Source organism: Dermacentor albipictus, chromosome 1, assembly GCF_038994185.2.
Source record: "Dermacentor albipictus isolate Rhodes 1998 colony chromosome 1, USDA_Dalb.pri_finalv2, whole genome shotgun sequence".
NCBI classification, from domain to species: Eukaryota; Metazoa; Arthropoda; class Arachnida; order Ixodida; family Ixodidae; genus Dermacentor; species Dermacentor albipictus.
In genome coordinates this window covers 147,086,532-147,113,326 of record NC_091821.1, presented here as the reverse complement: position 1 = coordinate 147,113,326, position 26,795 = coordinate 147,086,532, and the positions used below count along the sequence as shown (strand labels likewise).

The 26,795-nt window shown below is 46.0% G+C and overlaps 2 protein-coding genes across 4 annotated transcripts in view; one reads left to right on the top strand and one right to left on the bottom strand.

The window, feature by feature from the left end:
• Positions 1-1,581: 1,581 nt before the first annotated feature.
• On the bottom strand, positions 1,582-15,808 carry LOC135911022 (uncharacterized). The gene is made up of 4 exons (XM_065443108.2): positions 15,619-15,808; positions 6,908-7,115; positions 6,366-6,485; positions 1,582-3,036 (listed from the first exon to the last, which is right to left on the bottom strand). Exons 1-4 carry the CDS (start codon positions 15,676-15,678, stop codon positions 2,834-2,836), a joined length of 591 nt encoding a protein of 196 aa, XP_065299180.1. The 5' UTR covers positions 15,679-15,808; the 3' UTR covers positions 1,582-2,833.
• Positions 15,809-16,071: 263 nt separating this feature from the next.
• Positions 16,072-26,795, top strand: part of LOC135911023 (solute carrier family 35 member C2-like) — an 84,049-nt gene continuing 73,325 nt past the window's right edge. For all 3 annotated transcript variants that reach the window (XM_070527102.1, XM_070527115.1, XM_065443109.2), the window contains exons 1-2: positions 16,072-16,590; positions 26,344-26,558. In XM_070527102.1, the coding sequence (XP_070383203.1) occupies positions 16,363-16,590; positions 26,344-26,558 (443 nt within the window). In that variant the 5' untranslated portion in view covers positions 16,072-16,362. The remainder of the gene's footprint in view (positions 16,591-26,343; positions 26,559-26,795) is intronic.

Sequence of the window (26,795 nt, the reverse complement as noted above, 5' to 3'; positions counted from 1 at the left end):
AATCACCACGTGGTATTTTTCGCTTGGTTGGAACTTTTACGAAAGTGCATTGAACAGTAGTAGTAGTTACATCCTGCCTACCCTTATTAACAATAGTTTACGCAATGAATAGTGATCACGAGGTTCCTTTGCACGAAGATACACATCATAAAGCTCGGTGTAAATATAATGCTTGAGAGTAACCGTTTCTTATAGTTAAGCTTAGTTTTTTCGTGTTGATACTAGCTTAAATGATGTAACACCGATTGAGTGGGATAACGAGCGCAATGTTGTGTTCACCTACCGTGGGACTTAGTTCACGCGCATCTCGTTGGGCTCTTTGGCGGTGACGGCTATGGTTTTATGCAAGGTAGAAAAAAAAGAAGAAGAGAACATGACGTTTGTTGGTCTAATACCGCTCAGTCTCATAACATTAACACTCGATAAATATAAGCAGCGACTTCAGAACACCGCGATTCACGTGCAAGCATGGAGAACGGGGGAGCAACCGAATGAAAGTGAAGCGATCCCACCAGAACGTCCTATTGCCGACGTCGGTGCAGCGACGCTATTGGTCGCCCAGCTGGCTGATAGGCCACTGCTATAGCTCTGGTAACCGGGCGATACGATACGGCGATACAGTACACCGTCATTACCATATCGCCCTTAACGCCACGCGCCCGACGCGCATTTTCTTATTTTTTTCCAAGCAGATGCTAATCACTAATCAAGTTTGAAACGCAGTAATTGAAAGCTTGATAAGTAGTATGTTATTAATCAGCAACGTGACCATCGTCCTTTCGTGCGCGTTATGTCGGACGGCCACGCTGCACAGGCGAAATAGCGGAATAATAGCACCTAGCGCCAGAACACAGCCAAGCACAGTTGGAAAGAAGAGATTCAGATTTGCGACGATGCTTCAAAACGCGCTCGAAAGCGGCAGCACGAGTACTCTCAAGCTCGGTCTTTGGTCTGGGCAAAGCTCGGCACTTAACACGCAATACAAACGCGTCTTCGCGTTTGCACTGCTTTTGACGAAAGTGGGCTTCTCCTCACAAAAGACCTTAGTCGGGCGAAGTCTGCTCTGACGAACGCGTTTCTGTCCTTTAGCTTCGATGGTCTTTCGAGTTGCCGATCGAGCTTGGTGGGGAGGTGCGTATTCGTCCAAAATCTGAAGCTATAGAAAACCAAGTTGCTTGGTCCTGGTTCTAAAGGATGACACGAACGAAGAGAGAGTTGGAGGAATCGAGTCCTTGGCCGATAGCGTCCCCTGACATTGGTATCCTTACTCATATAACTCCGCTATTTTTCAACTAACGAAATATTTGGTCTCGTCCAAGTAATACGGGTGTCACACGGCGCACTTTTGATCGCGATCGAGCCCGATCCGGATCGAATCTCTCGGTCGCAATTGGCTCCTTCGCGTAAGCTGCGGGAGGGAGCCAATAGCGGCTGACAATTTCGATCCTGATCGGGCTCGATCACGATCGAAAGTGGCCGAGGGACACCGATATAAGAAAAGCTTACCTGTGGGAACCATGTCGCTGTTCGATGTGCCGCAATGACGACCGCAACGTAACAAAAAGAAGCAGACGCCACGCGTGATTTTTTGCAACAATCTATTGTGAAGGTACAGAACATAGAGCCTTATATATAAAGGTTGTATAAGCAGACAGTGTATAAAATATGAAAAAAATTTGGCAGGTTGAGGCTAGTGTAAACATTGACATATGTGGGCGTTTTGTTCGAAGCTTGTGCGGATCCAGTACTTCTTGGTTCGTCATAATTTGAAGCGAGTATTTGTACTGGACAGAATCGATGACACAGGTTCACTGAAAAGGAGACGCTTGAAATTGCACATCCCCGTCGTAAATCTCAGCACCAGATATCCAAAAGTTTCATACAAAACGTTGGTCGAACGCGCTTACACTAAGCACATCTAAAGTGGTACAAACAGTGGTCCAGTAAAGAAAGTGCGCGCGCCATCGCGAAATGTCGCTCAGATTTTTCATCTGAGAAGTGTTTGCACGTGAAATGTGCTGACTGCGTAGGCCCGTATAACGACACCTCCATACCCTGCAAATCTACCCTGTGCCAACAGACGACACAGCTGCCATGTTTTACAACGTTACAGCGCGCGAAGCCTTACCAGCTGCCATGTGCATTAGGCGAGCATAATACGTCGCTCACGTGGGGAAAGGGTGACGCCCAAGAACGTTCACCCCTACCGTGTTAAAGGTGGTAGTACGTCCACCGTTTGGCGTTTTTCTGTTCTGTGGGCTTAATTTTAACATATTTATTTATATGATAAATAAATATATGGTATCTCTACGCTAAACTTGTGATGCTGCAGTTGAAGACGAACTTGTCGCAGCCGAACACTTAGGGGTGGCGTGCACACCGAGCGCATCAACGGCTACTGCTGGATGACGCATGCGAACACACACCGGTGAACGGAATGTCGCTTGCACTATAAATGTGGCAGTTTCAAGATTTCCGATGGGAAGAAGACAGAGCGTGAGAGGGCGCTCGCGAAGCAAACCTCGCTGACGGATGGAATATAGTACTCGCGATCGCACACAAGGCAGCCGGGGAGCTCAGGTCAGTAAGACTATCGTGCTACTAAGCAGCTGCTTTGTTTCTTTTACCAGCACACTAAGGCAAATTTCCTTCCAGAGGCTAAAAACGAGAGAAAAAAAGTAAGAGCCCAGAGCTGAGCGTCGAGCCAATTGGACGCCGCGGTGACAAGTTTTGCGAACACGGGAAAAAACGTAGCCTTCTCGAACGCTCTTCGAACGCTGAAATGGATCTACTGCCAATTGGCCTGCAACGGACGGCACGCGGGCCCTACAGCTCAGATGCCCACCAGGGTCTCGACCGAGGATCGCTTGATGACGACCGGGTCGACGGGCGCGTCGTTACGCGTGGTCTTCGTGTTCTCCACCTTGCGAATCACGTCCAGGCCGTCGATCACCTTGCCAAAGACCACGTGGTGGCCGTCCAGCCACGGAGTGGCTACGGTCGTGATGAAGAACTGCGCGCCGTTCGTGTTCTTTCCTGCACACGGGAAAGAAACGCAGCAGAGTGTCCACCATCACCAGTTTGAAAGGAGAGAAGTCGTGAAACAGCACAGACAACAGGAAAAAATAATAATAATAAGCCTATACTTACGATGTCTTGTTGTTGAACTATTTCTAAATAAGACTAGCCAGGCTTCGCCCCGTTGTTCCTGTCACACATTAATAACGTGTTTAACATTGTGTTTAACACACAGTACAGTTTGTAACACGATGCCCGGGGTCGTGGCTCCGGTAAATTTTACTCCATTCTATGTTGCCTTTATACCTTATTAAAAAGTAACAAAAACATCAAAACCAGCGTGGTCCTTGCAGTTAAAACAGGGTTGTTACCTTTAAGTATGAAAAAGTGCACCTCTGCAAACGTCGCCATATAAGAGCGTAGACTGTCGCTCGCTCCTATATAGAGCAGAAAAGAAAAAAAAAGAAAAAGAAAACATTCGGGCACGTAGCAGGTCAGGCAACAGCTTTCAGTATTTAACTTCTTTCTCTAAGTTGCTGGTTTACGACTACCTCGCGCATCGTGGCACCCGGATTGTACTACACTTTTTTTTAAAATCTTATTACCACACTTAGCCCACTTCGCGGTTAGTATCGTGTTTCTGGTTTGTTTACTCCGGCGATCTTTCCAATAAAGACTTTGAAACCAGTACTGGTCGGTACCGTGCATGGGTACCCGAGCACAACAGCTAGGTGATGTTATGTATCCGCTTTGCAACGATCCCGGGCTGGGAAACTGGGGATTGATCCTCAGCGTTAGCACGCACCGGTGAGCCACCGGCGAAAGCTCGGAGGCCATTGATTGATTGAAATCTTTATTCGAAATGGTGACATGTTGCCTAAGTGGGGGTAGGGGATTCACTATAGATGGTATCGCGCTTCAGCACGCGTTCTTCACGGCGGCGAGTCGCAAAATGCGAGTTTTGTACGTGGCAAGGGATTTCGAAGCAAGGACAGAGTGCACTGTAAAAAGAACACGCTCCCATGGTCCCGTCACAGCATCAACGGTGACATCATTCCTGTCGAATACGGCAAGCCAGTGAAAGCGTGCAACCTTGACGTGCAGCCGAGACTCAACGCCACCGCATAGCGCTCGTTGGGACTTTGCCTCCTCGTGCCAAAATGTCTTGATGAGCACACCGCGCATGTACCTTGCAAGCTGTTGGTCCGCTATGAGCACTGAATAATAATCGGAGCACTCTGCCGAGCTACGAGTAAAATTGTGCACACAATTCGTTTTCAATTGTGACAATGAAAGTCGGAAACCTCGCGTGCCACGTCGGTGTTTTCGAGGATTTGTATCAGCGTTCTTTGGGCATTGGTTCACGATTGAGCTTGCTTGTATAGTACCATTCGCTCAGAACCACGAACTTGTTCAGGTGCACAACGTTGAACAGTTTCCGGATAGCAAAAAACAAAAAATAAACTCGAATGCACCCGTAAGCGCCCACGTGTTCCACCATGCGCAATACGCTGGTGCACTCGGTGTCATCCGCGTCTCATTTAACATTTCTGCGCAAAGTGAACCAGTCTCTGCTAAATCAGCTGTATCCATTAGTTCTTTCAGGACAGTTTTCGTTCTATCAAAGTTTCCTGCGGCTTGTCAAGACACACTGCGGGAGGCGCCGGCTTTTAGACATCATAAAAAGACATTCCTGAAGAATCCACGCATGTGTCCGATGGCGGTGGTCGCGGGGATAAGGGAACTTTTTTCCCCGCTATAAATAACCGACACGAGGCAAACAATTCGCGCAGCGGCGCACTACACACAGTGAACATGCTGCTGTGCATCTTGTTCGCTGCGAACGCGCACTCATTGCAGCACTGCTACATCTATAGTACATATGAGAGACTGAACGTGTTCTCTCCTTGCTAGGCTCACCATCGGACACTCTGCTCCGTAGCTTTCGCACCGGAAGAGTGTTCGAGCAATGAGCGTCGTCTTCATTGAAACGTAGCAACGACAAGGCCGAACACTGGAAAAGTGAGTAGCCAAGTAAAGAAGTGTTAAGCACAGCTAGTACACTCATCTACTGCGCCCGTCCATTGTGCTCGTAGTGTTTCTACTGGTTAAAAATACAAAAATAAATCAGCATTTTGTCCGAATCAAACTAAAGACGGAACATGGCTACACCACATAGCATGAATCTGGTCCAGGCGCAGTTCTACGTCAGCTAAAGTGCATCCCCGTCATCACCCTGCCCAAGAATGATGACGGGTTCTCTTACTCTTGATTTCAGCAATCATATCTATTTGTGATCGTTCTCAATTGCTAATTTATTTTTCCAGTTGCTCGCTACGAACTCCTCGTACTTTCTCATAGGTGAGTATGCGTTTCAAGGAATGCGCCATCGTATTACCAGTACTAGCGACTGCATTTTCACGCAAGAAAATTCGAAAACGCCATGCGTACGGACATTCTAGCATTCCTCCAAGTTAGTTGGACTCATAACAGGGCTTAATTGTTTTTTTTTTTAATTTTACGTAAACTGAGCCATCGCGTGACTCATTTATCCCGTTTATCTGCATATTCTTCAATACAGGCCCAGCTTCCACGAGAGGGACGCCACTATATGGACTGTCCGTGCGAACTCGCTCGCCCATTGGACACACTACACCGCCGAAAATGCTCACGTTTCGAGTCGCTCCTCATTATGCAGCAAGTAAAAAAAACTTGCGTCAGAAAGTCGAAGGAGTATATTCCCTACAACTACCTGGAGTAAAATTGGCGCAACAAGTGGTTGAAAAGCAATGTTTAGACCTCGCTGCTCCACACAGCGGTATCGTACTAAGCCAACGCAATTCCATCGCTAAAGAGCGCGGAGGGTTCTTATAGGTACTGTCGAATTCAGCTTTGCTTGCTTCTTCAGACAATCCCAAAGGGCAACGTCTACGCCAATTACAGCACATCATCCTAACCGCGGGAATTAAAATACCATCCAGATAATGCAGTCTGCGGCAGAAAAAGAAAAATGAGGGGGGGAATGAAGGGCACCACAAAGTGCTTGTTCAGCGTATTGTCCCGTTCCGTCACCTGCACTGCAATTAACGGCGCATCGTGCGTTGGGATGGATAATTTCACCTGATACCTAGTCTTTACACGCAGAGCTCACTTGTTCGCCCGTGTGAATCGAGCTTGATACGGATTTCCGAAACATCCACGGTGCTCACAGTAAACGTAAAAGTCTGCGTAACTGAGTAACTCGGTTACGACTGGATCGGAGTGAAAATTTTTAAATGCGCCAATGGCCGGATACTGGAGATCGGCGTGCAAGCGGTGTCGCCTTGAAGTTGGTCCGTATAGCTTACCGGCATTGGCCATGCTGAGCGTGCCAGGTCCGTCGTGCGTCAGGGCGAAAGTCTCGTCGTCGAAGTACCGGCCATAGAGACTGATAGAGCCACGGCCTTCCTGCTTCTGCACGTCACCGCCTACACAAAGCGTCGGCAGAGCGCCGGATGAACCAAAGAACACAAAGCGTAGGCATAGAACCGGGTGAACAAAAAGAAAAAAAAACTGGCGTGAGCCATTTGCTATTATACGGTGTCATAGCTCACGGCCCAAGAAAAACAACGAACATTTCCAAGAATGAAGGTGGAGGATCGTGCCAGATAATTTCACTAAAAATTCAAGCGCTAACACCGTATTTGTGAAGGTACGAAACACACAGAGCTTATCGTGTGAACTTTCGGCCGTGTGAATTTCACCATCAGCTTTCTAACGACACTTAAACCTATATCCCTTCACGTTGAGACACTCATCTCGCTATTATTCTTTTGGCCATTCATCGAGACAGGAATTACGCCACGGCAGGAAACTTCATTATCAGGCATCTTAACGCACATGCACGTACCTTGAATCATAAACTCCTTAATGACCCTGTGGAAGACGGTGCCCTCGTACTTCAAGCCCTCGTAGCCCTCTCCGGCGAAAGCGACGAAATTGCGGACAGTCTTTGGCGCCACTTTGCCGTATAGGCCGATGACAACGCGGCCGACGTCTTTATCCCCGATGGCGATGTCAAAGTTCACCTTGTGGGTAATCGTCTTGTCCGGGTCCGCCTGGTCAGAAGAAAAGGTGCCGTTAGTCGGTAAACGAGACATTCATATTTTTTTTTCCTAACAATAGACGCTCTTGGGAATTCGTTTAACCCTTCTTGGGTGTCTTTTAAACATTTCCGCAATAGGCGAGACGTGCACATGAAGCGATAAGTGAAGCCAGAACAACTAAAACATTTCAAGTATGCCCTCCTTGACGTTGAACCAAAATCAGATGGAGTTAGGCTCACAGCCAGGGACGGGGTAGCATCAAAGGGAAGAGGAGGGAAGCTTGCCCTCATTGCATAAACGTCTGTAAAGAGTAGGTACAGCCGGGTCGGTCGGTCCACACTGATGGCTGGTCTTTTTTGCTTTCGATTCGCTCAACTTTGTGTCTCCAAGCTACAGCGAGGGTGTAAGAGACACCGTAGATGGGGGCTAGTTTTAATCATTAGAACCCGTGGTTGTTTAGTGCACAGCGATGACTATACGCGTGCAGTCGTTTTTGCATTCGTGTCCCCCTCTGAATGCGGCCGGGAATCAAACACGCGGCCTCGTGCACTATGGCTGCCAAAGTAGCTCACGGTGTCGTTATTCATTTCCCTCAATCTATACAATTGAGGGAAAATATTTCTCTTTACAGTTTGCGAATAGTTATTTTTCGGTTCTGAAAATGCGAAAATGAATGAAACCGTAACTAGGCTGGCTTCAGAAGCAGAAACTGAAGTGGGAGGTAAGGCACCAAGGCAACCAGTAGGTAAGGTCTCCGAAGTAACAAAGAACCCAATAAAGAAAAGAAAGAATGAAAATGTCCAACTCAAGAGATAAGATAGAATTCGCGGAACTGTCAAAACTAATCGAATAGGAGAAGATAAGGGATATTCGAAATTGTAACGTGAGAATGACTGAGGAAGCAGTAAAAAAGGTACGCAGCCTGAAAACAGTGAGAAGGAAACTAGGCATCGGACAAACCAAGATGTATGCGCTGAAAGATAGGCAGGGTAATATCATCAGCAATCTCGAAGATATAGTAAAAGCAGCGGAAAAATTCTATACTGACCTGTACAGAACCCAAAGCAGTAACGATACCTCCGTTCCAAGTAGTAATGAACAGGTTACACAGGCTCCTATAACTAGCGATGAAGTTAAAAGGGCCTTGCAAGACATGAAACGGGGAAAAGCGGCAGGAGAAGATGGACTACCAGTCGATTTAATCAAAGATGGAGTAGACATAATGCTTGAAAAACTAGTGGCCCTTTGTACGAACTGTATCGACTTCAAGGGTCCCAGAGAACTGGAAGAATGCCAACATTATACTAATCCACAAAAAGGAAGACGGTAAAGAATGGAAAATTATAGGTCCATTAGCTTACTTCCAATATTATATAAAATATTCACCAAGATGATGTCCAATAGAATAAGGGCAACGCTGGACTTTGGACTTTAGTCAACCAAGGAAACACGCATGTTTCAGGAAGGGATACTCTACAATGAATCGCATCCATGTGATCAATCAGGTAATCGAGAAATCTGCACAGTACAATCAGTCTCTATATATGGCTTTCAGATACGAAAAAGCTTTTGATTCAGTCGAGATACGAGCAGTCATAGAGGCATTACGTAATCAAGGATTACAGGACGCTTACGTAAATATCTTGGAAAGTATCTACAGAGATTCCACAGCTATACCTTAATTTCCCAAAAGAAAAGCAGGAAGGTACCTATAAAGAAAGGGGTCAGACAAGAAGACAATCTCTCCAATGCTATTCACTGCGTGCTTGGAAGAAGTACTCAAGCTATTAAACTAGGAAGGCTTAGAAGTAGGGATTAACGGCGAATATCTCAGCAACCTTCAATTTGCAGACCACATTGTCCTGTTCAGCAACACTGGGGACGAGTTACAACAAATGATTGAGGACCTTAACAGGGAGTGTAGGAGTGGGGTTGAAGATTTACATGCAGAAGACAAAGATAATGATCAATAGCCGGGCAAGGAACCAAGAGTTCAGGATCGCCAGTCAGCCTCTAGAGTCTGTGACTGAGTACGTTAATTTTACCTAGGTCACTTACTCACAGGGGGACCCTGATCATGAGAAGTAAATTTACAGAAGAATAAAAATGGGTTGGATCGCATATGGCTGACACTGCCAGCTCTTGACTGGAAGCTTATCATTATCATTGAAAAGGAAGGTGTACAATCAGTGCATTTTACCGGTGCTGACATATTTGGCAGAGACTTGGATTCTGACAAAGAAGCTTGAGAACAAGTTAAGGACCGCGCAAAGAGTGATGGAATGAAGAATGTTAGGCATCACGTTAAGAGACAGGAAAAGAGCGGTGTCGATCAGAGAGCAAACAGGGATAGCCGATATTTTAATTGACATTAAGATAAATAAATGGAGCTGGGCAGGTCACGTATTGCGTAGGTTAGATAACCGGTGGACCATTAGGGTTACAGAATGGGTGCCAAGAGAAGGGAAGCGCAGTTGAGGACGGCAGAAGACTAGGTGGGGTTATGAAACTCGAAAATTCGCAGGCGCTAGTTGGAATCGGTTGGCGCAGAACAGAGGTAATTGGTGGTCACAGGGAGAGGCCTTCGTCCTGCAGTGGACATAAAATAGGCTGATGATTAAAATTTAGGCCAAGAAACGGCTCCCTTTTGTTTCGTCGGCTTAACCCTGCCCTGAGGCCGACACAGGTAGAGGGCTATGCGCTATTTTGTTCCTAGATTATTTAAGGCCCAACGCAATGACAAAGATTCAGAAATGCCGTGGGCGACGCTCGCCAGAAATGTGTTGAACCATGGTTGAACGCCACATTACGTGCTCCACTGCAAGCGGGAAATGGGGACCCGCTTGAACTCACGTCCGAGCTGTCGCCGTCGGAAGTGTCGTCATCACCATATTCCATAGGACGCAACGCCGCGGTTCCACAAAACTCCGCGAGTCACATTACTCTCGCAAGCGATAGTGCACTTGGCAGAATTGGGTGCGAGCGGGCCAAAGCGCCTGGTGCCGGTGCTGACTAGCCGCAAGTTGAAAAGCAACCGTAAGCAAGTTGCTATTTTTAACTTGGGACGGATGTAAGCATGCCCGCGAGGCGCGAAGAACGTGCTCCCGCGTCAGTTTCTTTATCTCTCATCAGCTCGAGAAAATAACCAAACCCCTCTTGCTGACGCGAGAAAATGGAGGCCCGAGTAACACGCGCTGTTCTAGCGGACCGGTCACGGCTTGGTACAGCGGATGAGCTAACGTGAAGCCCTCCTGCTCTAAATAAAGACGGTAACGCATCCTGCGCAGACGCTACGTGGCCATTGCCTACTCGTTGTTTTGCAGCGAGAGGTGCATGAGGTGCCGTATGAATGTGTTCTGTGTGCGCGCACGCAAACATGTCCAGGAATTTTTGGCATTGCCCCTTCGACTATCAGTCCAACTTCGCCGCAGTGCCTCAGCGAAACTCAATGGGCAGCATTTTCAAACAATGATAGTTCAGAAAGCCACCCGAATTTCAAACGCTTTCATTTAGCAACGTCGAGAGGGTACGCCCTTTCATTGACATGCGTATTTACAGCACTTATTCTTAACGTGTTTGCTGCGTTGTAGAATAATTTTGGTCATGATTAAAACACTGCTATAACGCAGCAGGAAAGTTACGCATAGGAGTCGTAAATGCGCATCCTATTAGAAGGGCGTACCCTCGACGTTGCTAGCTGAAATAACTGAAAGTTGTTGACATTCGAGCGGCCTTCTGAAATATCATCTTAAATGCTGTCCATGGCTGTCCACGAGTGTGTCTTGTACTCCCTTTCTTTGTCCCAGTCTTCTAGCGCAAAAAAAATAAAAGTCATTTTGCCCATTGAAGTTACGCTGGTGCATTGCGGTGAAGTTCGACGGCTGGCCGCAGAGGCAATGTCCGAAATTCCTGGGTATGCATGCGCGCTTGCATACATATCGTATTTTGCGATTTGCAATGCTTGTAATGTTACATACAATTCTACTCATAAAGTAGAGGACTCGAAGAGGCGAACGTAACGCACGAGAAATCGAAATTCATATTAAACTAATTGATAAATTTTACTAACAAACTAATCACTACAGGGCGCATATTGCAATCTGCGAAATTGACGTGCCTTGGGAACCCACCGACATAAATTTATCAGTTGCGATATGTGCCCTAAACTGTTTAGTTAAAAAGAACAGTATCTTATTTTCTGATTATTGAATTGTGCATTTCGATTGTTCGTGCGACTAAGTAGACACTTCATGCTTACATCTGCGCTCGATTACCGGAGAGCCAGCATTTCTTGTTGAAAAGTTGGACAGAGGCTGGTCAACAAACTGTCGCAGCACTAAAATAACTGAATACCCGCCGGTCCCAGTAATCCATATCAGGCAGTAAAGTGGTGCTATCTGCCGCAGGCGTGTTTTTTAAATTCTGTCATTATTTTAAATAGAAAAAAAAAACTTGTGGTATAAAGGTTTTGCACGTGCGCACGAATTATTTCCCTGGCGTTTCGTATAGTATAGCACACCGCCATTCTCACTCTAGTCCTCATGAGTGCGGCTCAGACCTCGCACTGCATGGTACTTTTATTATTATTGTTCTTATTTTCTTTTTTTTTATTTCAAGCAGGCAATTTGATGATCAACGTTATTCCCGGTCAATATCGTAGCACCGTGAATCCAGCACAATGTCTTTCATAAAGCTATATATCGTTTCACTAGTGGATTCCAACAGAGCCGTGTGGATTGAAAGGTGATCGCCTCGAACCTTTGACCCCACCACCAACAAGCGCAACAATACCAGTACCAGGTATTTGCATTCTGTACAACGGAACTATAAAGGCGGTACTTCGCTTTATGAAATTTTAAAATCTTGATAAAAAAAAGAAGAAAAACATTTTTGTGAGGTGATGTCACAAGACTATTTTGGATGACTACTTAGGAAGGGGACAACGGAGGAGGAGTAATAAGACCGCAGCGGCGGGTGATGGCACCCTTTGTAAAGGGGGGAGCCTTAATCCGGCACCACCAACGCCTCTCGAATGCGTTCTCAAAGGACGATGTGTTACCACAGCGTCGAAAAAGAAAAGTAATAAATTTCGTTCCCTATTTGGGAACGAAATTGAACGCTGACACGGAGGTTCTATCCGTTCGCTCAAATGCTCAACAAACTGCCACAGCAGATCGTAAGTGTGCTTCTACCGACGGCCGTAGGTTGTGTACAAGGAGGTTTAAATGAAAAATTGCTGGAATTTAGATAATGTCAAAAGTGAAGCCGGACCGCCATCATTTTAACATAGGCCCGAAAAAACGTTAGCGAATATATGGGAGAACATACAACGCACTCTTTTCTACCCTCTGCGCAGGTTTAAGGGGGGTGGGGGAATTTTTTCGCACAGATATCCTCCTCTCTGTCACTGGCTTGAGATTGAAGCCTAAATGTCATGCGAAATTTTATGGCACATCATGATATCAGTACCCAGCGAAAGGCAATATCTTAGCAAGAAACCACGAGCTTTTATTCACCAATAGGCCTAGCATTTACAATAAGTCACTAAATGCAATTCAGCTGTGAGCGGACTTCAGCTGCCGCGGCCGTCTTTCAGAGGTGAAGGATGGACAAGCTCTGGCTTCACCTCTGCTGACAAGAAACTGCGGGCGCTGCCACTCCAGCAAATTAAAATGAAAAACCTCCTTGGTTATGCAGAGGTCGCGTTGATCTTCTCGCTCTGAGTTACCAAATGCCGTAGGTAACGTCGACACTACTACACGATTTTTTTTTTAATTCTTGGATTTTACGGCGCCAAAACTTGGATCTGATTATGGGGCACGCCGTAGTGGAGGTCACGGAATTATATTTGACTGCCTCGGGTTCTTTAACATGCACCAAATCCAAGTACGCGAGCATTTTTTTGCATTCCGCCCCCATCGACCGGGATTGGGGCGGAATGCGGTAATGAAGGGCCGCGGCCAGGGTCGAAACCGCGACCACGAACTGAGCAGCGCAGCGCCACCAATAAGCTGGCGTAAGCCTCTGGGACATACGAAATCCCGCAAGTGTGCTTTTCCACACGTCTCGTTTGTCCAACACAAGACGGTGGACCTTGCAATAGAAGAGTCACGCTATCTGTTGCTGCCATCTCTGCTATCCCTTGCACACGACCCTCTGCTTTAACAGCGCTTACTCCATGCAGGGCTGCGAGCGTGACGTCGGCCATATTGCGTGGGTCGTCCGCTGATATGCGTGCCGAAGCCTGCTTACAGAATTTCGCATATGCCCTTATTAGGTTAACGTAGCGCGCCTTTCCATCGTGAATGGAACTCGCCACTAGCATGCCAGTGCGCATGCTTATCTTGGAAAACGAGCCTCCACAGTATCAGCCTTTTTTTTTTTCTCTGTCTCTCGTTTAGTGGCGTTTTGCGAGGGCATGCAAGTCAACCTTTCTCAAGTCCTTCGCGCTTTTTCTTTTTCTGACGATTTCAACGTCCGATCGCCTTTCCCGCTTTGAGCTCGGTTATCTAAGGAGCAACGCTGGTCATCCATCTCTTATATATCGAATTTCCGCTCAGCTCTACGCAGCAGTTTCAGACTCCTCCCATTACCAGTACCAGAGTCGAAAGAGCGCCGTCGGCTAGCCTATCCAACATCATCCGGGGCCAAGGCGCTCCAAGACGAAACATACGACAATGTGATTTCGCCACACCTATGCTCAGCGCAAACTGGAGTCCCCTTGCGCAGTCCCCGCCGCGGTGGCGTAGTGGCTTTGGCACTGCGCTGCGCCGCCCGAGGTCACGGGATTGAATCCCAGCCGCGGCGGCCGTGTGTCGATAGGGGCGAAATGCAAAAGCGCCCGTGTACCGGGCGTTGGGTGCACGTTAAAGAACTGCAGGTGGCCCCCTACGGCGTGCTTCATAATAACATCATGGTTTTGGCGTGTAAAACCCCAGAATTTATTTGTAATGCTGAAAGTGAGAAATACTAGGCGACACAGACCGATAAATTCGTCGCACTCGAAGTGACTAAAACCGAAAACACTGACTAAATGCTCCAATGGGACGAAGAGAACCGGGAACTCAAGATCAACTACGGCGCACATGCAAGTGTGCGTATGTAGACGTGCAACCGGCAAGAATTTTTTCGACTACACTGTGTAAAAAGGACTTGACTATGTAATATATTATTAATGCAGCGCATTTAAACCAATAATTTGAACATTAGCACGAGATAGGAGCTTGCGATTACAATTCACCAAGGGCGGCCAACCCCTCCAAAATTTCTTTCTGCCCCCCGATCTTTGTGCACTTTCTTCAATGTGCGAATTAACAATTGAATGAAGTGGCAACCACCGCTGCGGCGAATCAGTGGCTATTGCGTTCTGCTGTTGGGCACGAGGTCGCGGGTTCAATTCCCGGCCACAGCGGCAACTATCCGATGGGAGGCGGAATGCAAAAAAAAACGCCCCTGTACCGTGCTTTGGGTGCACGTTAAAGAATCCCAGCTGGTCGATCTACTATGGTGTGTCTCATAACCTGCGACTTGCTTCGGGACTTCAAACCCAATTAATTTAAATGGTAGCCATTCTGGACAAGGACGTTCAACATACTGTGCCTGTAGAACCTTTTTTTTATTTCCTATCGCGGATGGATGGATTCGCAGTTACGAGCGTGACTGAGAAAGTGGCAGAGTGGTGGTGCTGGGAGGAGGAGGAAGAGCGGCCGAGGCGAGGGAGGCGGCCACGCGCGAACCCACCCTCGACAACGGGGCGAAGATCCGCCCGCGCTTCGGAGCGGCGCTCGGCCTTGGGCTCGCTGTCTGAAAACGGAGCCGATGAGCAAGGCTGGTGCGAGCAGAGGCCGTGCAACATGGCGGGACAGCACTGCTCGAAGCCTCCGGGCGAAGGGAGAGGAGGAAAGGGGTGCAAGCTGCCTTTCGCTTAGGCGGCCATTGGTGGACGAAAGAAGTGAAATGCCACGTCTTGCGGTCAAATAACAAGCTTAGACTCTACGAACAAACCTCGTAATTCCCATATTGGCCTTAATAATTGGACGTGTTCTTGCTGCGTTGGTACAAGCACGTATAATGCACTTGTCTTATCATTACTCCACGAGTGCGAATAAAGAAAGAACGAACGCACGGGGTTGCGGCTGCGCGCCCGCCCTAGCGAAGCACTGGAGACATATATAATCTGGCAAGACGATCCTAGCAATCGGGACAATTGAGACATCCTGTTTTCTGTCCCCAAAACCTAAGAGCCTATTTGCAAAAACCGGTTCGTAGATCGAGGGCTGCGCTTACTGCGGCGAACCGAGTGTACCAGCCACACACATCTTACTATACATTCAACTGGCGTTGCTTCAAAAGAAAGAAACAAGAATTAACAATTAAACTAGAAATAAAAGCATTAATAATGAATATAGAAGGTCAACGCTACGAGTCAGTTTAGCTCAAAGACGGTGTTTCTCGTTAAGAGATAGTGAACGCTGCTAGCAGGCCTTGATGAAGAAAAAGTGAAATGAATACTCACGCATGCTGCATTTCCCAGTAGTGCCACCAGCACGACAATAACGCAAATGGTTCCAGACATGACTGTTAAGAGCTATGGTACTGTCGAAAAACTTTTGTTAAAGCTGATTTGAACCGCAACACTCTGTACGTCAGGACGGCACGCTTGTCACCCTTCTACTCCTGAAGCAGACGCCCAGACCAGACGCTATGATGGCGAGCGCGATGAACTAACCGGATCCTCTTTTTGTGTTTTGTTGCTCGTAGTTTTCAAAAACTTAAGACTAGATTAACTGAAACAAGTAAATCAGTTTTATGCCAACATATAAAAATGATTTATTAAGTAGGTTAAAAATAGTATACTATAAAACGTCTTTGGAAAGAAAATGTTTTTTTTCTGCAGCAAGCAACAAATGTTCGCTGGCAACCATGCGCATTTTTGCTTCGTTTTTGTTTTGCTTTCAAAAAAGAGAGAGAGAGCGCGTAAAAGAGAAAGAGAGCGTGCAGCAAAGAGAGAAATGCGTGTGCGTCTGCCGAATTCTGTGTGCATTCCGTTGATCAGTGTCCAGCCTGTTTCCAGAGGAATTGGGCTCGTTATCTCGCGTAGCAGTTTAAAGTAGCGGCCGCGTCGCAGTGGGGACAACATCGCCGACACATACCCTGATGTTACGCTTGTGTGGCGCATTACTGTCAGGATCGTGCCGTCGTGTCTCAAGTCCGCGGTGTCGGAACGCAGGGACCGAACGAGCAGTGCTATTCACGTGAGATGTCAGCGCCCGCCAGCAATGTGCAGTCCAACGACGGATCGAAGAACTACATCCATTTCAGCGGCTACCAACGTTTGCATGGTGCCGCGAACCATTCCTTACAGCCTGCCAGGTACAGGATGCACGCTCTGCGCTACAGTGCTACTGCCTTGCGGACTGTCGGCCTCGTGTTACTGTACTACTGCTTCTCCATCGGTATAACTTTCTACCAGAAATGGTTTATCAAGGTAATTGATTTTCAAAGTCCTCGTTGTTGCACACAGTAAAGTCGTGTATGTCAGCTTTCACATGGTAAAGCCTTGCGACAATGTTGGTGGTTTGGTGGTATGCTACAACAGCTGACGCCGTTGCAACTTCTGGTCAGAATTTTTTCTTGACAATTATTGCGACAAAACACAGACGGCAGAGTTGCGAGCTAAATTTTATTTACAAAATTTGTTCGCGATGTTGGCTGAAAGAACGCATGCGCGTGTCATGCGACGTGTGCACTGGAACATTGCGGACATAAATCACTGTGCGAGAAGCAATCTGTTCGTGAAATTATCGAAACTGCCATGCATGGCTGATCTCCGAGGTGGCCCTGGTCTTTCTTTATAGAAGGATAAATAGTAATATTGTACCAATCCAAATTTTTAATACGATATTGAAAGTGGCGAGCAATTAGTGCCGGCTTCACTCGACTGCGGAAGTAGAGGCGCTCGATGGTGCGGAGATCGTTCGCTGGCGTGGCACAGCGTGTGAACGCCAGGCACAAAGCAGTTTGATGCAGACGCTGAAATAGGCAAACAAGGTTACCTCAGTGTTTCATTTTCACACAAGCACTTCGTTCGTGTCAGTGATCGTACTACGTATCGACGCCTTTCGTTGACCGCTTGTGTTATTTCTCTCTTGTTTTCATTTGTACTCGTGAAATCGCAGTTATGCTATTTACCACAGGATTGCAGCCTTTTGCGGCCTGTGCGTTGTCAGAAAGGCAAAGTACCGTGTCACGAAAATCTCGTCACTAATAAGACCAAGAAAGAAACGGACGGAGAAAAAAAAAAAAAAACATGGTGTCAGTGCGCTCTTGTTGCTGTCCGAAAAAAAGAAGTATACTTCTTTTTCTTCCGATCCCATGTCCCAGCCATATGGCTATATTGAAAGCTCCTCGGCGCGGAGACGTAACATTTGAAAAGAAAAAAAAAAGAGAAACGAAAGCCTTCACAACTGCATTGAACCCTTTAGTTCTCAAGCTTGAGCTTCACTCATCCTGCAAATCTGACCCATATTGTCGAATAAAAGTCCTTTTTGTGTAGGTTGTAGCTTCTGTAGTGCGCCCTGATCAAACCTGGTTTGTCAAAACTTATTTCAGTCCATACAGTTTGGTTATGATACTAAAACATTTCTTAAAATTAATTTACATTCCTTTCATTGTCATTTGTTTAGAGGTTTATGTTTAAGTCTTCTAGAACAGTGGGACAGATGTCCCACTTTTTCCACACTAACATACCTAAATGCAGATGCAAAACTGATGCTCGAATGGCTGCCAACCTGCTCATAAAACTGTGGAACATTAGGATTAACCTAGTGTGTTTTTCTTTACCGCCTTACACAACCTGGTAGGACATGTCAATATCTTGGGGGAAAAGCGTTGTCCATTTTTGTATTGTGGTTTGTTTACTGTGAGTAAATTCTGATGCACGTTCAAGCAGTAATGACTCTCAGTAGTTATTTCTTGCACAGCATTCTTTAAAGATGTATGATGTTGCATAATTTTACATCTAGCTTATGCTCTTTCCTGGGAAAATTGTACATTGGGTAATACAGGATGGCACAATTATATTTCTCAAAGAACGTTTGCACCTAAAGGCCTAAAGTTAAGCTCAAGGGCGATCCGTAAAGGCATTGAAGGGGAGTCTATGTGAAAAAAAATATCCATCATGTATGTTCGACTTTTACCAAAGCCGCAGTTAACAGCTCAGAACTATGTTTGCCATGTGTGTCCATTCACCTTTTTCTCTATATTGCCACTGGATAACCTTCAAGCTTGACAGTGTATGCGGGGCTTTTTAGCACCATGTAGAAGACCCCGCAGTGGTGGCATATGCATGTGTTTTAGAGGCCACCACAGCCATTACTGCAACAGACAAAGCTGACAATATGCACATTGCAAAGAAATTGTTCACGGCATTTCCTCTGCAAGCCTGCTGCTACTGCATTGATTAAGTTTCAAGCTGGCGGAAGGAAGTCTACTGGCTTTTTCTACTGTGTGCATAATCGGTATATTAGACAAAGTGGTGGTATGCATCAAGACAACAACCCTGGCAAGTATGGTGGGAGTTTTGCATGAGAAAAAATATATAAATTCTGCAGCAGGTGGCATTCTTTGCAGTTCAAGCTGACATGTATGTCCTACTTTTCTTACTTAGTGTGCATATAGAGTGTTCAAATTTCCTACTTTACATATGGATGCAATTGACATCAAGTGGATATCAGTTAGATGCATGGGACCTTTATTGTAACATTATGTCCTGCTTCAGGTTAAAACTTTCATGTGTGTTGAAGGAATGGTGCTTCTTTTTTCAGTACAAGTGTCTTATTCTTCTGTGGGGGATAGAGTTAAGTTGTGCTTAGTGTTATGAATCATTTTGTGTTACATAAATGAAGAAAACGGTCAATGAAGCCATAGGAAGCTCAGAGGACATTGGTTCTTCTTTTAAATAGAAATGTAGAAATATTAAGGAAAAGGGAAATGAAGGTGGACAGAAAGACAACTTGCCCCAGGTGGGAGCTGAACCCATATCTTGAGCATTATGCATGCAGGGCTTTACCATTAAGCTTCTGGGAGCAGCCATCCTTATGTCAACTTTCTTGGGTATTTGTGTATATATATCCCCGCAGGGGCATCTGTGTCAGCAGGCGTTTGGTGTGTTGCGACACCACGTACCCGAGCACACGAGGGTTGGACCCTCCCGCGTCTAACTGTGTGCTGCTTAGCCGTGTCCGGGGAAAAGGGGATTCTGGGGGTTGAGCCAATGCCGGGTGTTTAGACCTTTACGGCCCCTCGGCAGCGGCAACACACCCCTTTGGCCTCGGCTTCATGTAGACGGCACCCCCGGACTGACCCACCGGGGGAGATCGGTAGTTGCTTTTTCCTGTCCCCTTCTCCATTCTGTGTCTTTCTTTTTTCCTATCACACTTTCCTGTCTTCTCCTCTCTTCTATTTCCTTCTGACTTTCCTGGCAGCGAGGGTTAACCTTGTGCTGGTGGCCAACCTTGGGTACTCCAGATTGGGTTATAGTAGCACCGTACAACTGGGGAGGGCTTGTCTTACTCGTAAGACTTGCCCCATCCCCATGTTAGGCTCAGTGGTGGGCGCTTGGCGCTGCTGCCGAACTCAAGACCCCTATATGGCTTCAAGTAAACCACTTTCCCTTGATCGCCCTCTAAAAAGAGGGCGCACCGATGCAAGCTTCCAATTCTTTTTGAAAAACAATGGGGAACACTTCCCTAAGTACCAAGTCATCCACAGTGAAGGCAACAAGAGCGTGCGTAAATCCTCCCCCTTCTTGGTGGCGAAGTGCCTCGCAAACACGATAGGACCTGGCTACAAAGCCACAAAGATGTCAAATGGAGACCTGCTCCTTGAATAAAAGGATAAAACTCAGCATGATAAAATTATTGACTTGAAATGCATTGGCAATGTAGCAGTCACTGTGTCGGCACATCAAACCATGAATACGAGATGTGGAGTAATCTCTGCTGACGACTTCATGGACCTTAGTAACGAAGAGTTGCTTGAAGGTTTTCAGGACCAAAATGTCATCAAGGTAGAAAGAATCATAATCCGCAGGATTAACGAACAACTTCCAACAAAGCACATTGTACTAACATTTGGTACCAGTGTGCTGCCTAGTACATCGCATGCAGGCTATATCAATGTACATGTTAGGCCGTACATTCCAAATCCTCGACGATGCTTTAAGTGCCAGAGGTATGGGCATGGATCCCAGACATGCTGAGGAAAGCAGACTTGCGCGAAATGCAGCTCGAATGAACATCCATCAGACACTTGCGACTCATCTCCACATTGTGTGAACTGTGATGGAAGCATCCAGCCTACTCCAGAACATGCCTTAAATGGAAGAAAGAAAGAGAAATCATTGCGCTAAAGGTTAAAGAAAATATAACATTTCACGAAGCAAGGAAACGTATTTCATACTTAGATCACACAAGCTTTTCGGATGTGGCGCGACGGGGGGCAGCGTCACAAATCCCTCGGGAGTCTACCGCGGTCACTGATAGTGGTCCGGTAATAACTTCGCCTGCCCCCCTGGTGGCTGCAGCAAGTGCTGCTCCATCAACGTCGAAGGTGGGCCTGCAGATCTCGGTTCTACAGGTCCCAAAGCTAAACCGAACTCCACGGCCTGGGACGCAAGTTTCAGCGCCTAGTTCACGATCCTCCAGCGCCTCAAAGAAGGTTATGGAGGTCAATCAAAAATCCCCGGTGTCATCAACGCCAAAAGATCAGCGCTCTCACAAGCAGGCTAGAAGAGGTAAAATACCTGTAACTGCTCTAAAAAAGGGACCGGTAACATAAACGGTTACCGTCCTTATATACATATCCATCTATTTTTACCACAGGCTCTTGAACACAGACAACAAAAATCTTCCTCGATATGGCTACACAAATAATGCAGTGGAATGCCAGGGGCCTATTTAAAGGGAAACTGAAGAGTCTGTCGAATTCAATAAGACGCTCACATACGTATGCGGGAAGCGTATAAACCATGCAGGTAAAATTTTGGGGTGGATTTTTCACTTAGGAGTGATGTAATCATCGGTTAAAATTGTGCTGTCGCTCCACCCCCCGTCGAGCGCCGCGTGCTGTTGCTGACTCTGACGATGTGAGCGGAGACCGGAAACTGCAGCGTAGTGATGTCAGTCAGCACTGGTGTTCCATTTCTTCGCAGTCTCCGCGGCCGTGCCTGACCGTGCTTGTTGCTGCGTGTGTGCCGTCATAAGCTGCTTCGCTCGACCCTGCATTCCTTTGTTTGTGTCTATGTAGAGTGGTAGTTAATGCGTGCACCATCAATTGAAATGTTGGGCCGACAATGCCGGCGTTCTGTGCAGCCTACGGTTGCATGAAAACTAGCGGCCACGACGATGTTTTCTTCCATTACTTCCCGCAAGACAAGCTTTCAGCTAAGTGGGAGGCTGCTGTAAAGCGAAAGAATTTTAAGCGTTCAAGAACAACACTGCTGTGCTCTAACCACTTCCGTGACGACGATTACTACCAGAGTTTATCAATAATGTGTGCTTTAAAAAATTAAATTATGGGGTTTAACATGCCAAAAACACTTTCTGATTATGAGGCACGCCGTAGTGGAGGACTCCGGAAGTTTCGACAACCTGGGGTTCTTTAACGTGCACCTAAATCTAAGTACACGGGTGTTTTCGCATTTTGCCCCCATCGAAATGCAGCCACTGCAGCGGGGATTCTATCCCGCGAGCTCGTGCTCAGCAGCCCAACACCATAGCCACTGAGCAACCACTGCGGGTAATGTGTGCTTTGGTTTCTCCTTCGTGTTAGCACGCTGAACAGAAGGCGCATGTTTATCTCCCACCTTTGATGCAGGTTTCGTCGCCAAGCGCCGCGAATTTTCTATTCGCACGTGCGTTGTGAAACAGCCTGCATGCAGCTACCATAACGCAGTGCAAGTGTAAAGTTTGCATGTGTTGGAAAGCCGGCTCACGCCAGTACGCTGCGCTCCCCCTTCTCTCGCGCACATAGAGAAACCGACCATCTCACGTAGCCGACGGAATTCGCCGGTTATGAGTAGCGTGCAGATGGCGCGCTGATGAAGGTTCTACATTACACGTGCTACTAGAGGCAGTAAGCTTTTCCCGCATTTAAACCGTCTGTGTAGATTGCCGACAGCTTTGGGGCAGCGCACAAATGCAGAAGATAGCATCACCGCTTATGTTCGAAGAGGAGGCATGCAGGAACATAACACTGCAGTTGTGGCCCGGAAACGAATTCACTGGATCGCTGAGTGCAGCTTACCAAAAGCATACTCACTAAAGAACATTTCCAACACGTGGAGATGCTAACGATTCGCCTTCGTTAACGTCGAAAGCGCTGCTTGCACCGGCATTTTTTGCTTCCTGTAGAGGCTGGATCTTCACAATCGGCTCTTACAGGTAGGGAGTAAAGTATAAACCTCATATAGGCGATCTTGCACGCGACAGCGACAAGCGAGGTGATGGAGATGGCTTTCGGGTTCACTGGTAGCCTACAAGCCGAACTCCATGCGAGCGACGACTTCCTGGTGTGAGGGCAGCAATATATGCGCCGAAACTAGCGTAATGCGTGCTTTATTAATTTAAGTTGATGTATTTTACTGTAAAAAGGAGCACAAAATATTTCTGGAGGTCTTGCACTAGGTTCTTATTCTTACACGTGTAAAATTCAATAGTTTGCTCGTTCCGTGTGACAATAAGTAGTATTTAAGTTATGTACATCCATTTCCGGCTTCGCGCTATTGGCTAGTCGCTCATAGCACTTTCTAGTGACGAGTTCTAGATTTCTAGAAACGAGCCATCGAGCGACAACACCGAGCGATTTGTACAAGCGACGGCCCGTTTCGTCGCTCGAAGCCGTCGCCGTCGCACGCAAGATCGCTCTCATGGGGTTTGGACTTAACGCCGAACTCCTAAGAGAAATGCAAGCTCTCGAAATTTTCCATTACCGTCTCGGCAAAACAGCATCAAACTACCTTGCACCGTGCTTCACGTGTAGCGGCAGTGGTTGGTCCGGACGAACACCATTGTTGACGTCACGAGGCGCCCGACTAATCACAGGCGGAAACGAGGCGCACGAGCTGCCCCGAGTCTGCTGCTGCACTTTTCGTCGAAATAAAATCTGTTAGCGCTTCTTTCGCTCAATTTCGGTGCGATATTCGAATTCGGAGGGTTGAAAACCATGACATACAGCTCTTAACTCATTTCTTCTGGAAAACCTTTCAGCTTCCCTTTAAGAATCTAGATGATGTCAAAGATCTACTAGAGGAATATCAGCCACGGCTGTTCTGTGTTCAAGAAACACATTTAAAGTCTACACACAAGAACTTCTTTAGACAGTACATAGTTTCCCGTAAAGATAGAAATAATGATAATTCTTCTTCAGGTGGTGTGGCAATCGTAGCCCAAAAGTCGATAGCATGCCAACATGTACCGCTCCAGAGTTCATTTGAAGCAGTGACTGTTCGGGCTATATTGTTCAACCAACTTATAACTATTTGCTCCATATATATATCGCCTGATGAACGGTTTGACACTGCAGAATTTGAAAAGCTGATTGACCAGCTTCCCCAACCCTATATAGTAATCGGATACTTCAATGCTCACAGCACATTCTGGGGTGACTCAAGATGTGATGCGAGAGGACGGGCAATAGAAAAGTTCCTACTTTCATCTGGAGTCTGTCTATTTAACAAGACAGAGACAACTTTTTACAGTTCTACACACAACACCTATTGATGAATAGATTTAGCCATAGGGTCAGCATCACTTCTTCCATACCTGGAATGGAGAGTTCTCAGTAATCCATATGGGAGTGATCATTTCCCAACACTCCTAGAAACAACAAAGTGGCATGATGGACCAGCTTACCCCAAAAAAATGGAGACTTCATAGTGCAGACTGGTCGACATTTAGAAACATATGTAAACTGTGCCTGGAAGATGTTGACCACTTAGGTGTAGAGGAACTGGCCAGCTACATCACTGAACACATCCTCTGTTCTGCTTGAAACTGCATACCTCAGTTCTGCATACCTAGTATGCATACCTGCATACCTAGTTCTGCGTAAACTCGCAAGGTGGAGAGAAGTAATGAATAAAGGGAAAATCAGACATCCACCCTTTCGTAGCAATTGCTTCAAAGCTACATTTTTGCTACAATTGCTACATTTTTCCCTTTATTCATTACTTCTCTCCACCTTGCGGGTTTCCACAGAACTACTACGTCAAACACTTGCCTCTGCTTCGTGTTGTCAACAAATTCGACTTCGCCCTGCCATCTGCTAGCCGCCTGGTTAGCTCAGATGGTAGAGCGGCTGCCCCGGAAAGGCGGTGGTCCCGGGTTCGAGTCCCGGACCAGGATGAGTTTTTCTTCAACTATGAGGCTTTTTCTTTCGAGGAACCCGTGTGGGTTTCTTTTGTAGCAATTGCTTCGAACGGGTGGATGTCTGATTTTCCCTTCATTCAAGGTAATATTTGCATGTTCAGAAGTGTGGGAAGTTTCTTTCCCTAGCCATTATCTATTACAGTGTCAGAAAAGTGCACCTCTAGTTTAATACAGCTTAATCATGTGGCTACTTGGTCAGGCCTTTACTTCAGGTTTAATAAGCCATTATGTAGAAGGTAATGTGTGTGAAAAAAAGAAGGTATTTTAGCTTATAATTAAAGAGAAAAATTTCTTTAATGTGTTGGGTTATCAAAGCATCTTAAGTCTCAAAATGTGTGCTAGTTCCTGTGACAGATAGAGCATGGCAATTGTGTTGTCACATCCAGCTGCTTCATGTATCCTGATAGTAGTTGTTTGCACTGCATCAAATATTCAGCTAACAGGCAAATTGTGAAGCACATTTAGTAGTCTATACATGGTTAACACTGCTTTATTGTGTTTGTATGCTTTTCCTTATTATTATTATTAGGAAACTGCTATTTGAAAGCTCAGATTGGACATACCAGAAGGTTTTGCCTAAGCGGTACACTTTTTTAATACTATATTTATTTCCCGTCCATGTTTGCTTGTGGCTAGATGGACATTACCAGCAGGGAAATTTTCCACAATAATTTTGCTAATTACTTAAAATTGACTGATTAAGTTCCTAATTGCTCACTTTAAAGCACATGTTGCATTGAAAAATTGAAGCAGAGCACTAGTGAAGTCATGTCTGCTTAGCAGAAATCTAATACTATAGCACCACTTCTCAGACATGCAAACTTAAAATGTGCCTTAAGATATGTTGATGTTGCTGCAAAGCTACCAAAAACCATGCCCCTAACTGTTTGGGCCGATCTTGAATGGAATGCCAAAAGCATTTTAAGTAGATTTATGGGAGGGATATCTCGAAAGTGGTGCTACCATTCGGATTTCTGTAAGCAGACATGACTTCACTACTTGTCAGCATCAATTTCATAATTACAGTTGCCATGAAGTGAGCAATTACAAAAACAAGTTAGCCCATTTTAGGCAATTAATGAAATTTGCATTGAAGATTTTCTTACTGCTAATGTCATGCCTATCCTTGTAGCCTATGTGTGAAAATGGCTGGGGCCTAGATATTACGATTTTCTTTTTAATTTAGTGTTGCACACAAGAAAGAACATGTATGTATTCAGTACATGATAGATGGTTTGATTATTATGGATTGTTTTATTTCTATATATAGCTAATGGGAGAGATTGTAGTTCTAAAGGGATTAGTATAATAAACCAACATATTATGTGGCATTATTAAGGGTGTGTTTCACTGCACTTGAGCGTTTTCAGAGAAGTTTGTCATGTTCACCTGTATTGTATTCTCTTGTTTGATATGTAGCTGCCGTAATGTAATTTTGAAGGCTCTCTTTGTTTCTTTGTTCATATAGCTTGGACGGTATATTACACTGGTTTCTTGCACAGACTTATAGGCTGGACTTCACTCTTATTTTGCATGGGTGGTATATTGAATCATACTAGCTACAGTTAGCTGCTGCTGTTATGATTGCAGCTGCTGATAGAAATGTAATGTGCTTATTGGAATAGTTTTTGCTGGCTGCTCTTCAAGAGCTTCTTCTGCTGTTTGCAATACTACGGCCTCTTATCTATTCTTTCTGTCTCATTACCAGGGTGTGTGTTTCACTATACTGTGTTCAGGTATGATTGAGGAGTCATGGCCTCATTTCCTGTAAGCATGGTTCATTATTCACTTTCCCTTGCTGTGCTCTGCAGGAGTTCCGGTTCCCCCTGACTGTAGTCATCTGCCACCTGGTGGTGAAGTTTGTGCTGTCAGGGTTGTTACGGTTGGCATACCAGGTTTTCACTGGGCGGCCACGAATTCTGCTCAGCTGGGTAGTCTATATCAAGCAGCTCGCCATCACAGGAGTGGCCAGTGCACTGGACATTGGCTTCTCTAACTGGAGCTTCGAATTTATCACTGTGTCACTGTAAGTGTCCATCCATGTCATAGCTACGTTACTCACTTCACTACAGCTGTTGAGTATGGTTGCTTTGTGAAGCAGGTTTCTCATTTTTATCAATAACTTGGTTCTTTTGCCTGTGGCTTCTCATGCAGTCTTTGTCTTGATCATTTTCTAAGTGTTTTTGGAACATTAAACCACTAGTGAAATATTGAGAAGTTGGGAAATTAACCACAAGAATGAACAGTTCTGTGTCTGACAGAA

Coding starts and splice junctions, on each gene's coding strand:
- LOC135911022 (XM_065443108.2), bottom strand. CDS start 15,678: ATGTCTGGAACCATTTGCGTTATTGTCGTGCTGGTGGCACTACTGGGA. Junction 7,116..15,618: donor TACTGGGAAATGCAGCATGC/GTGAGTATTCAT, acceptor TCTTCTGACCAG/GCGGACCCGGACAAGACGAT. Junction 3,037..6,365: donor GCTCAGCATGGCCAATGCCG/GTAAGCTATACG, acceptor TCCCGTGTGCAG/GAAAGAACACGAACGGCGCG.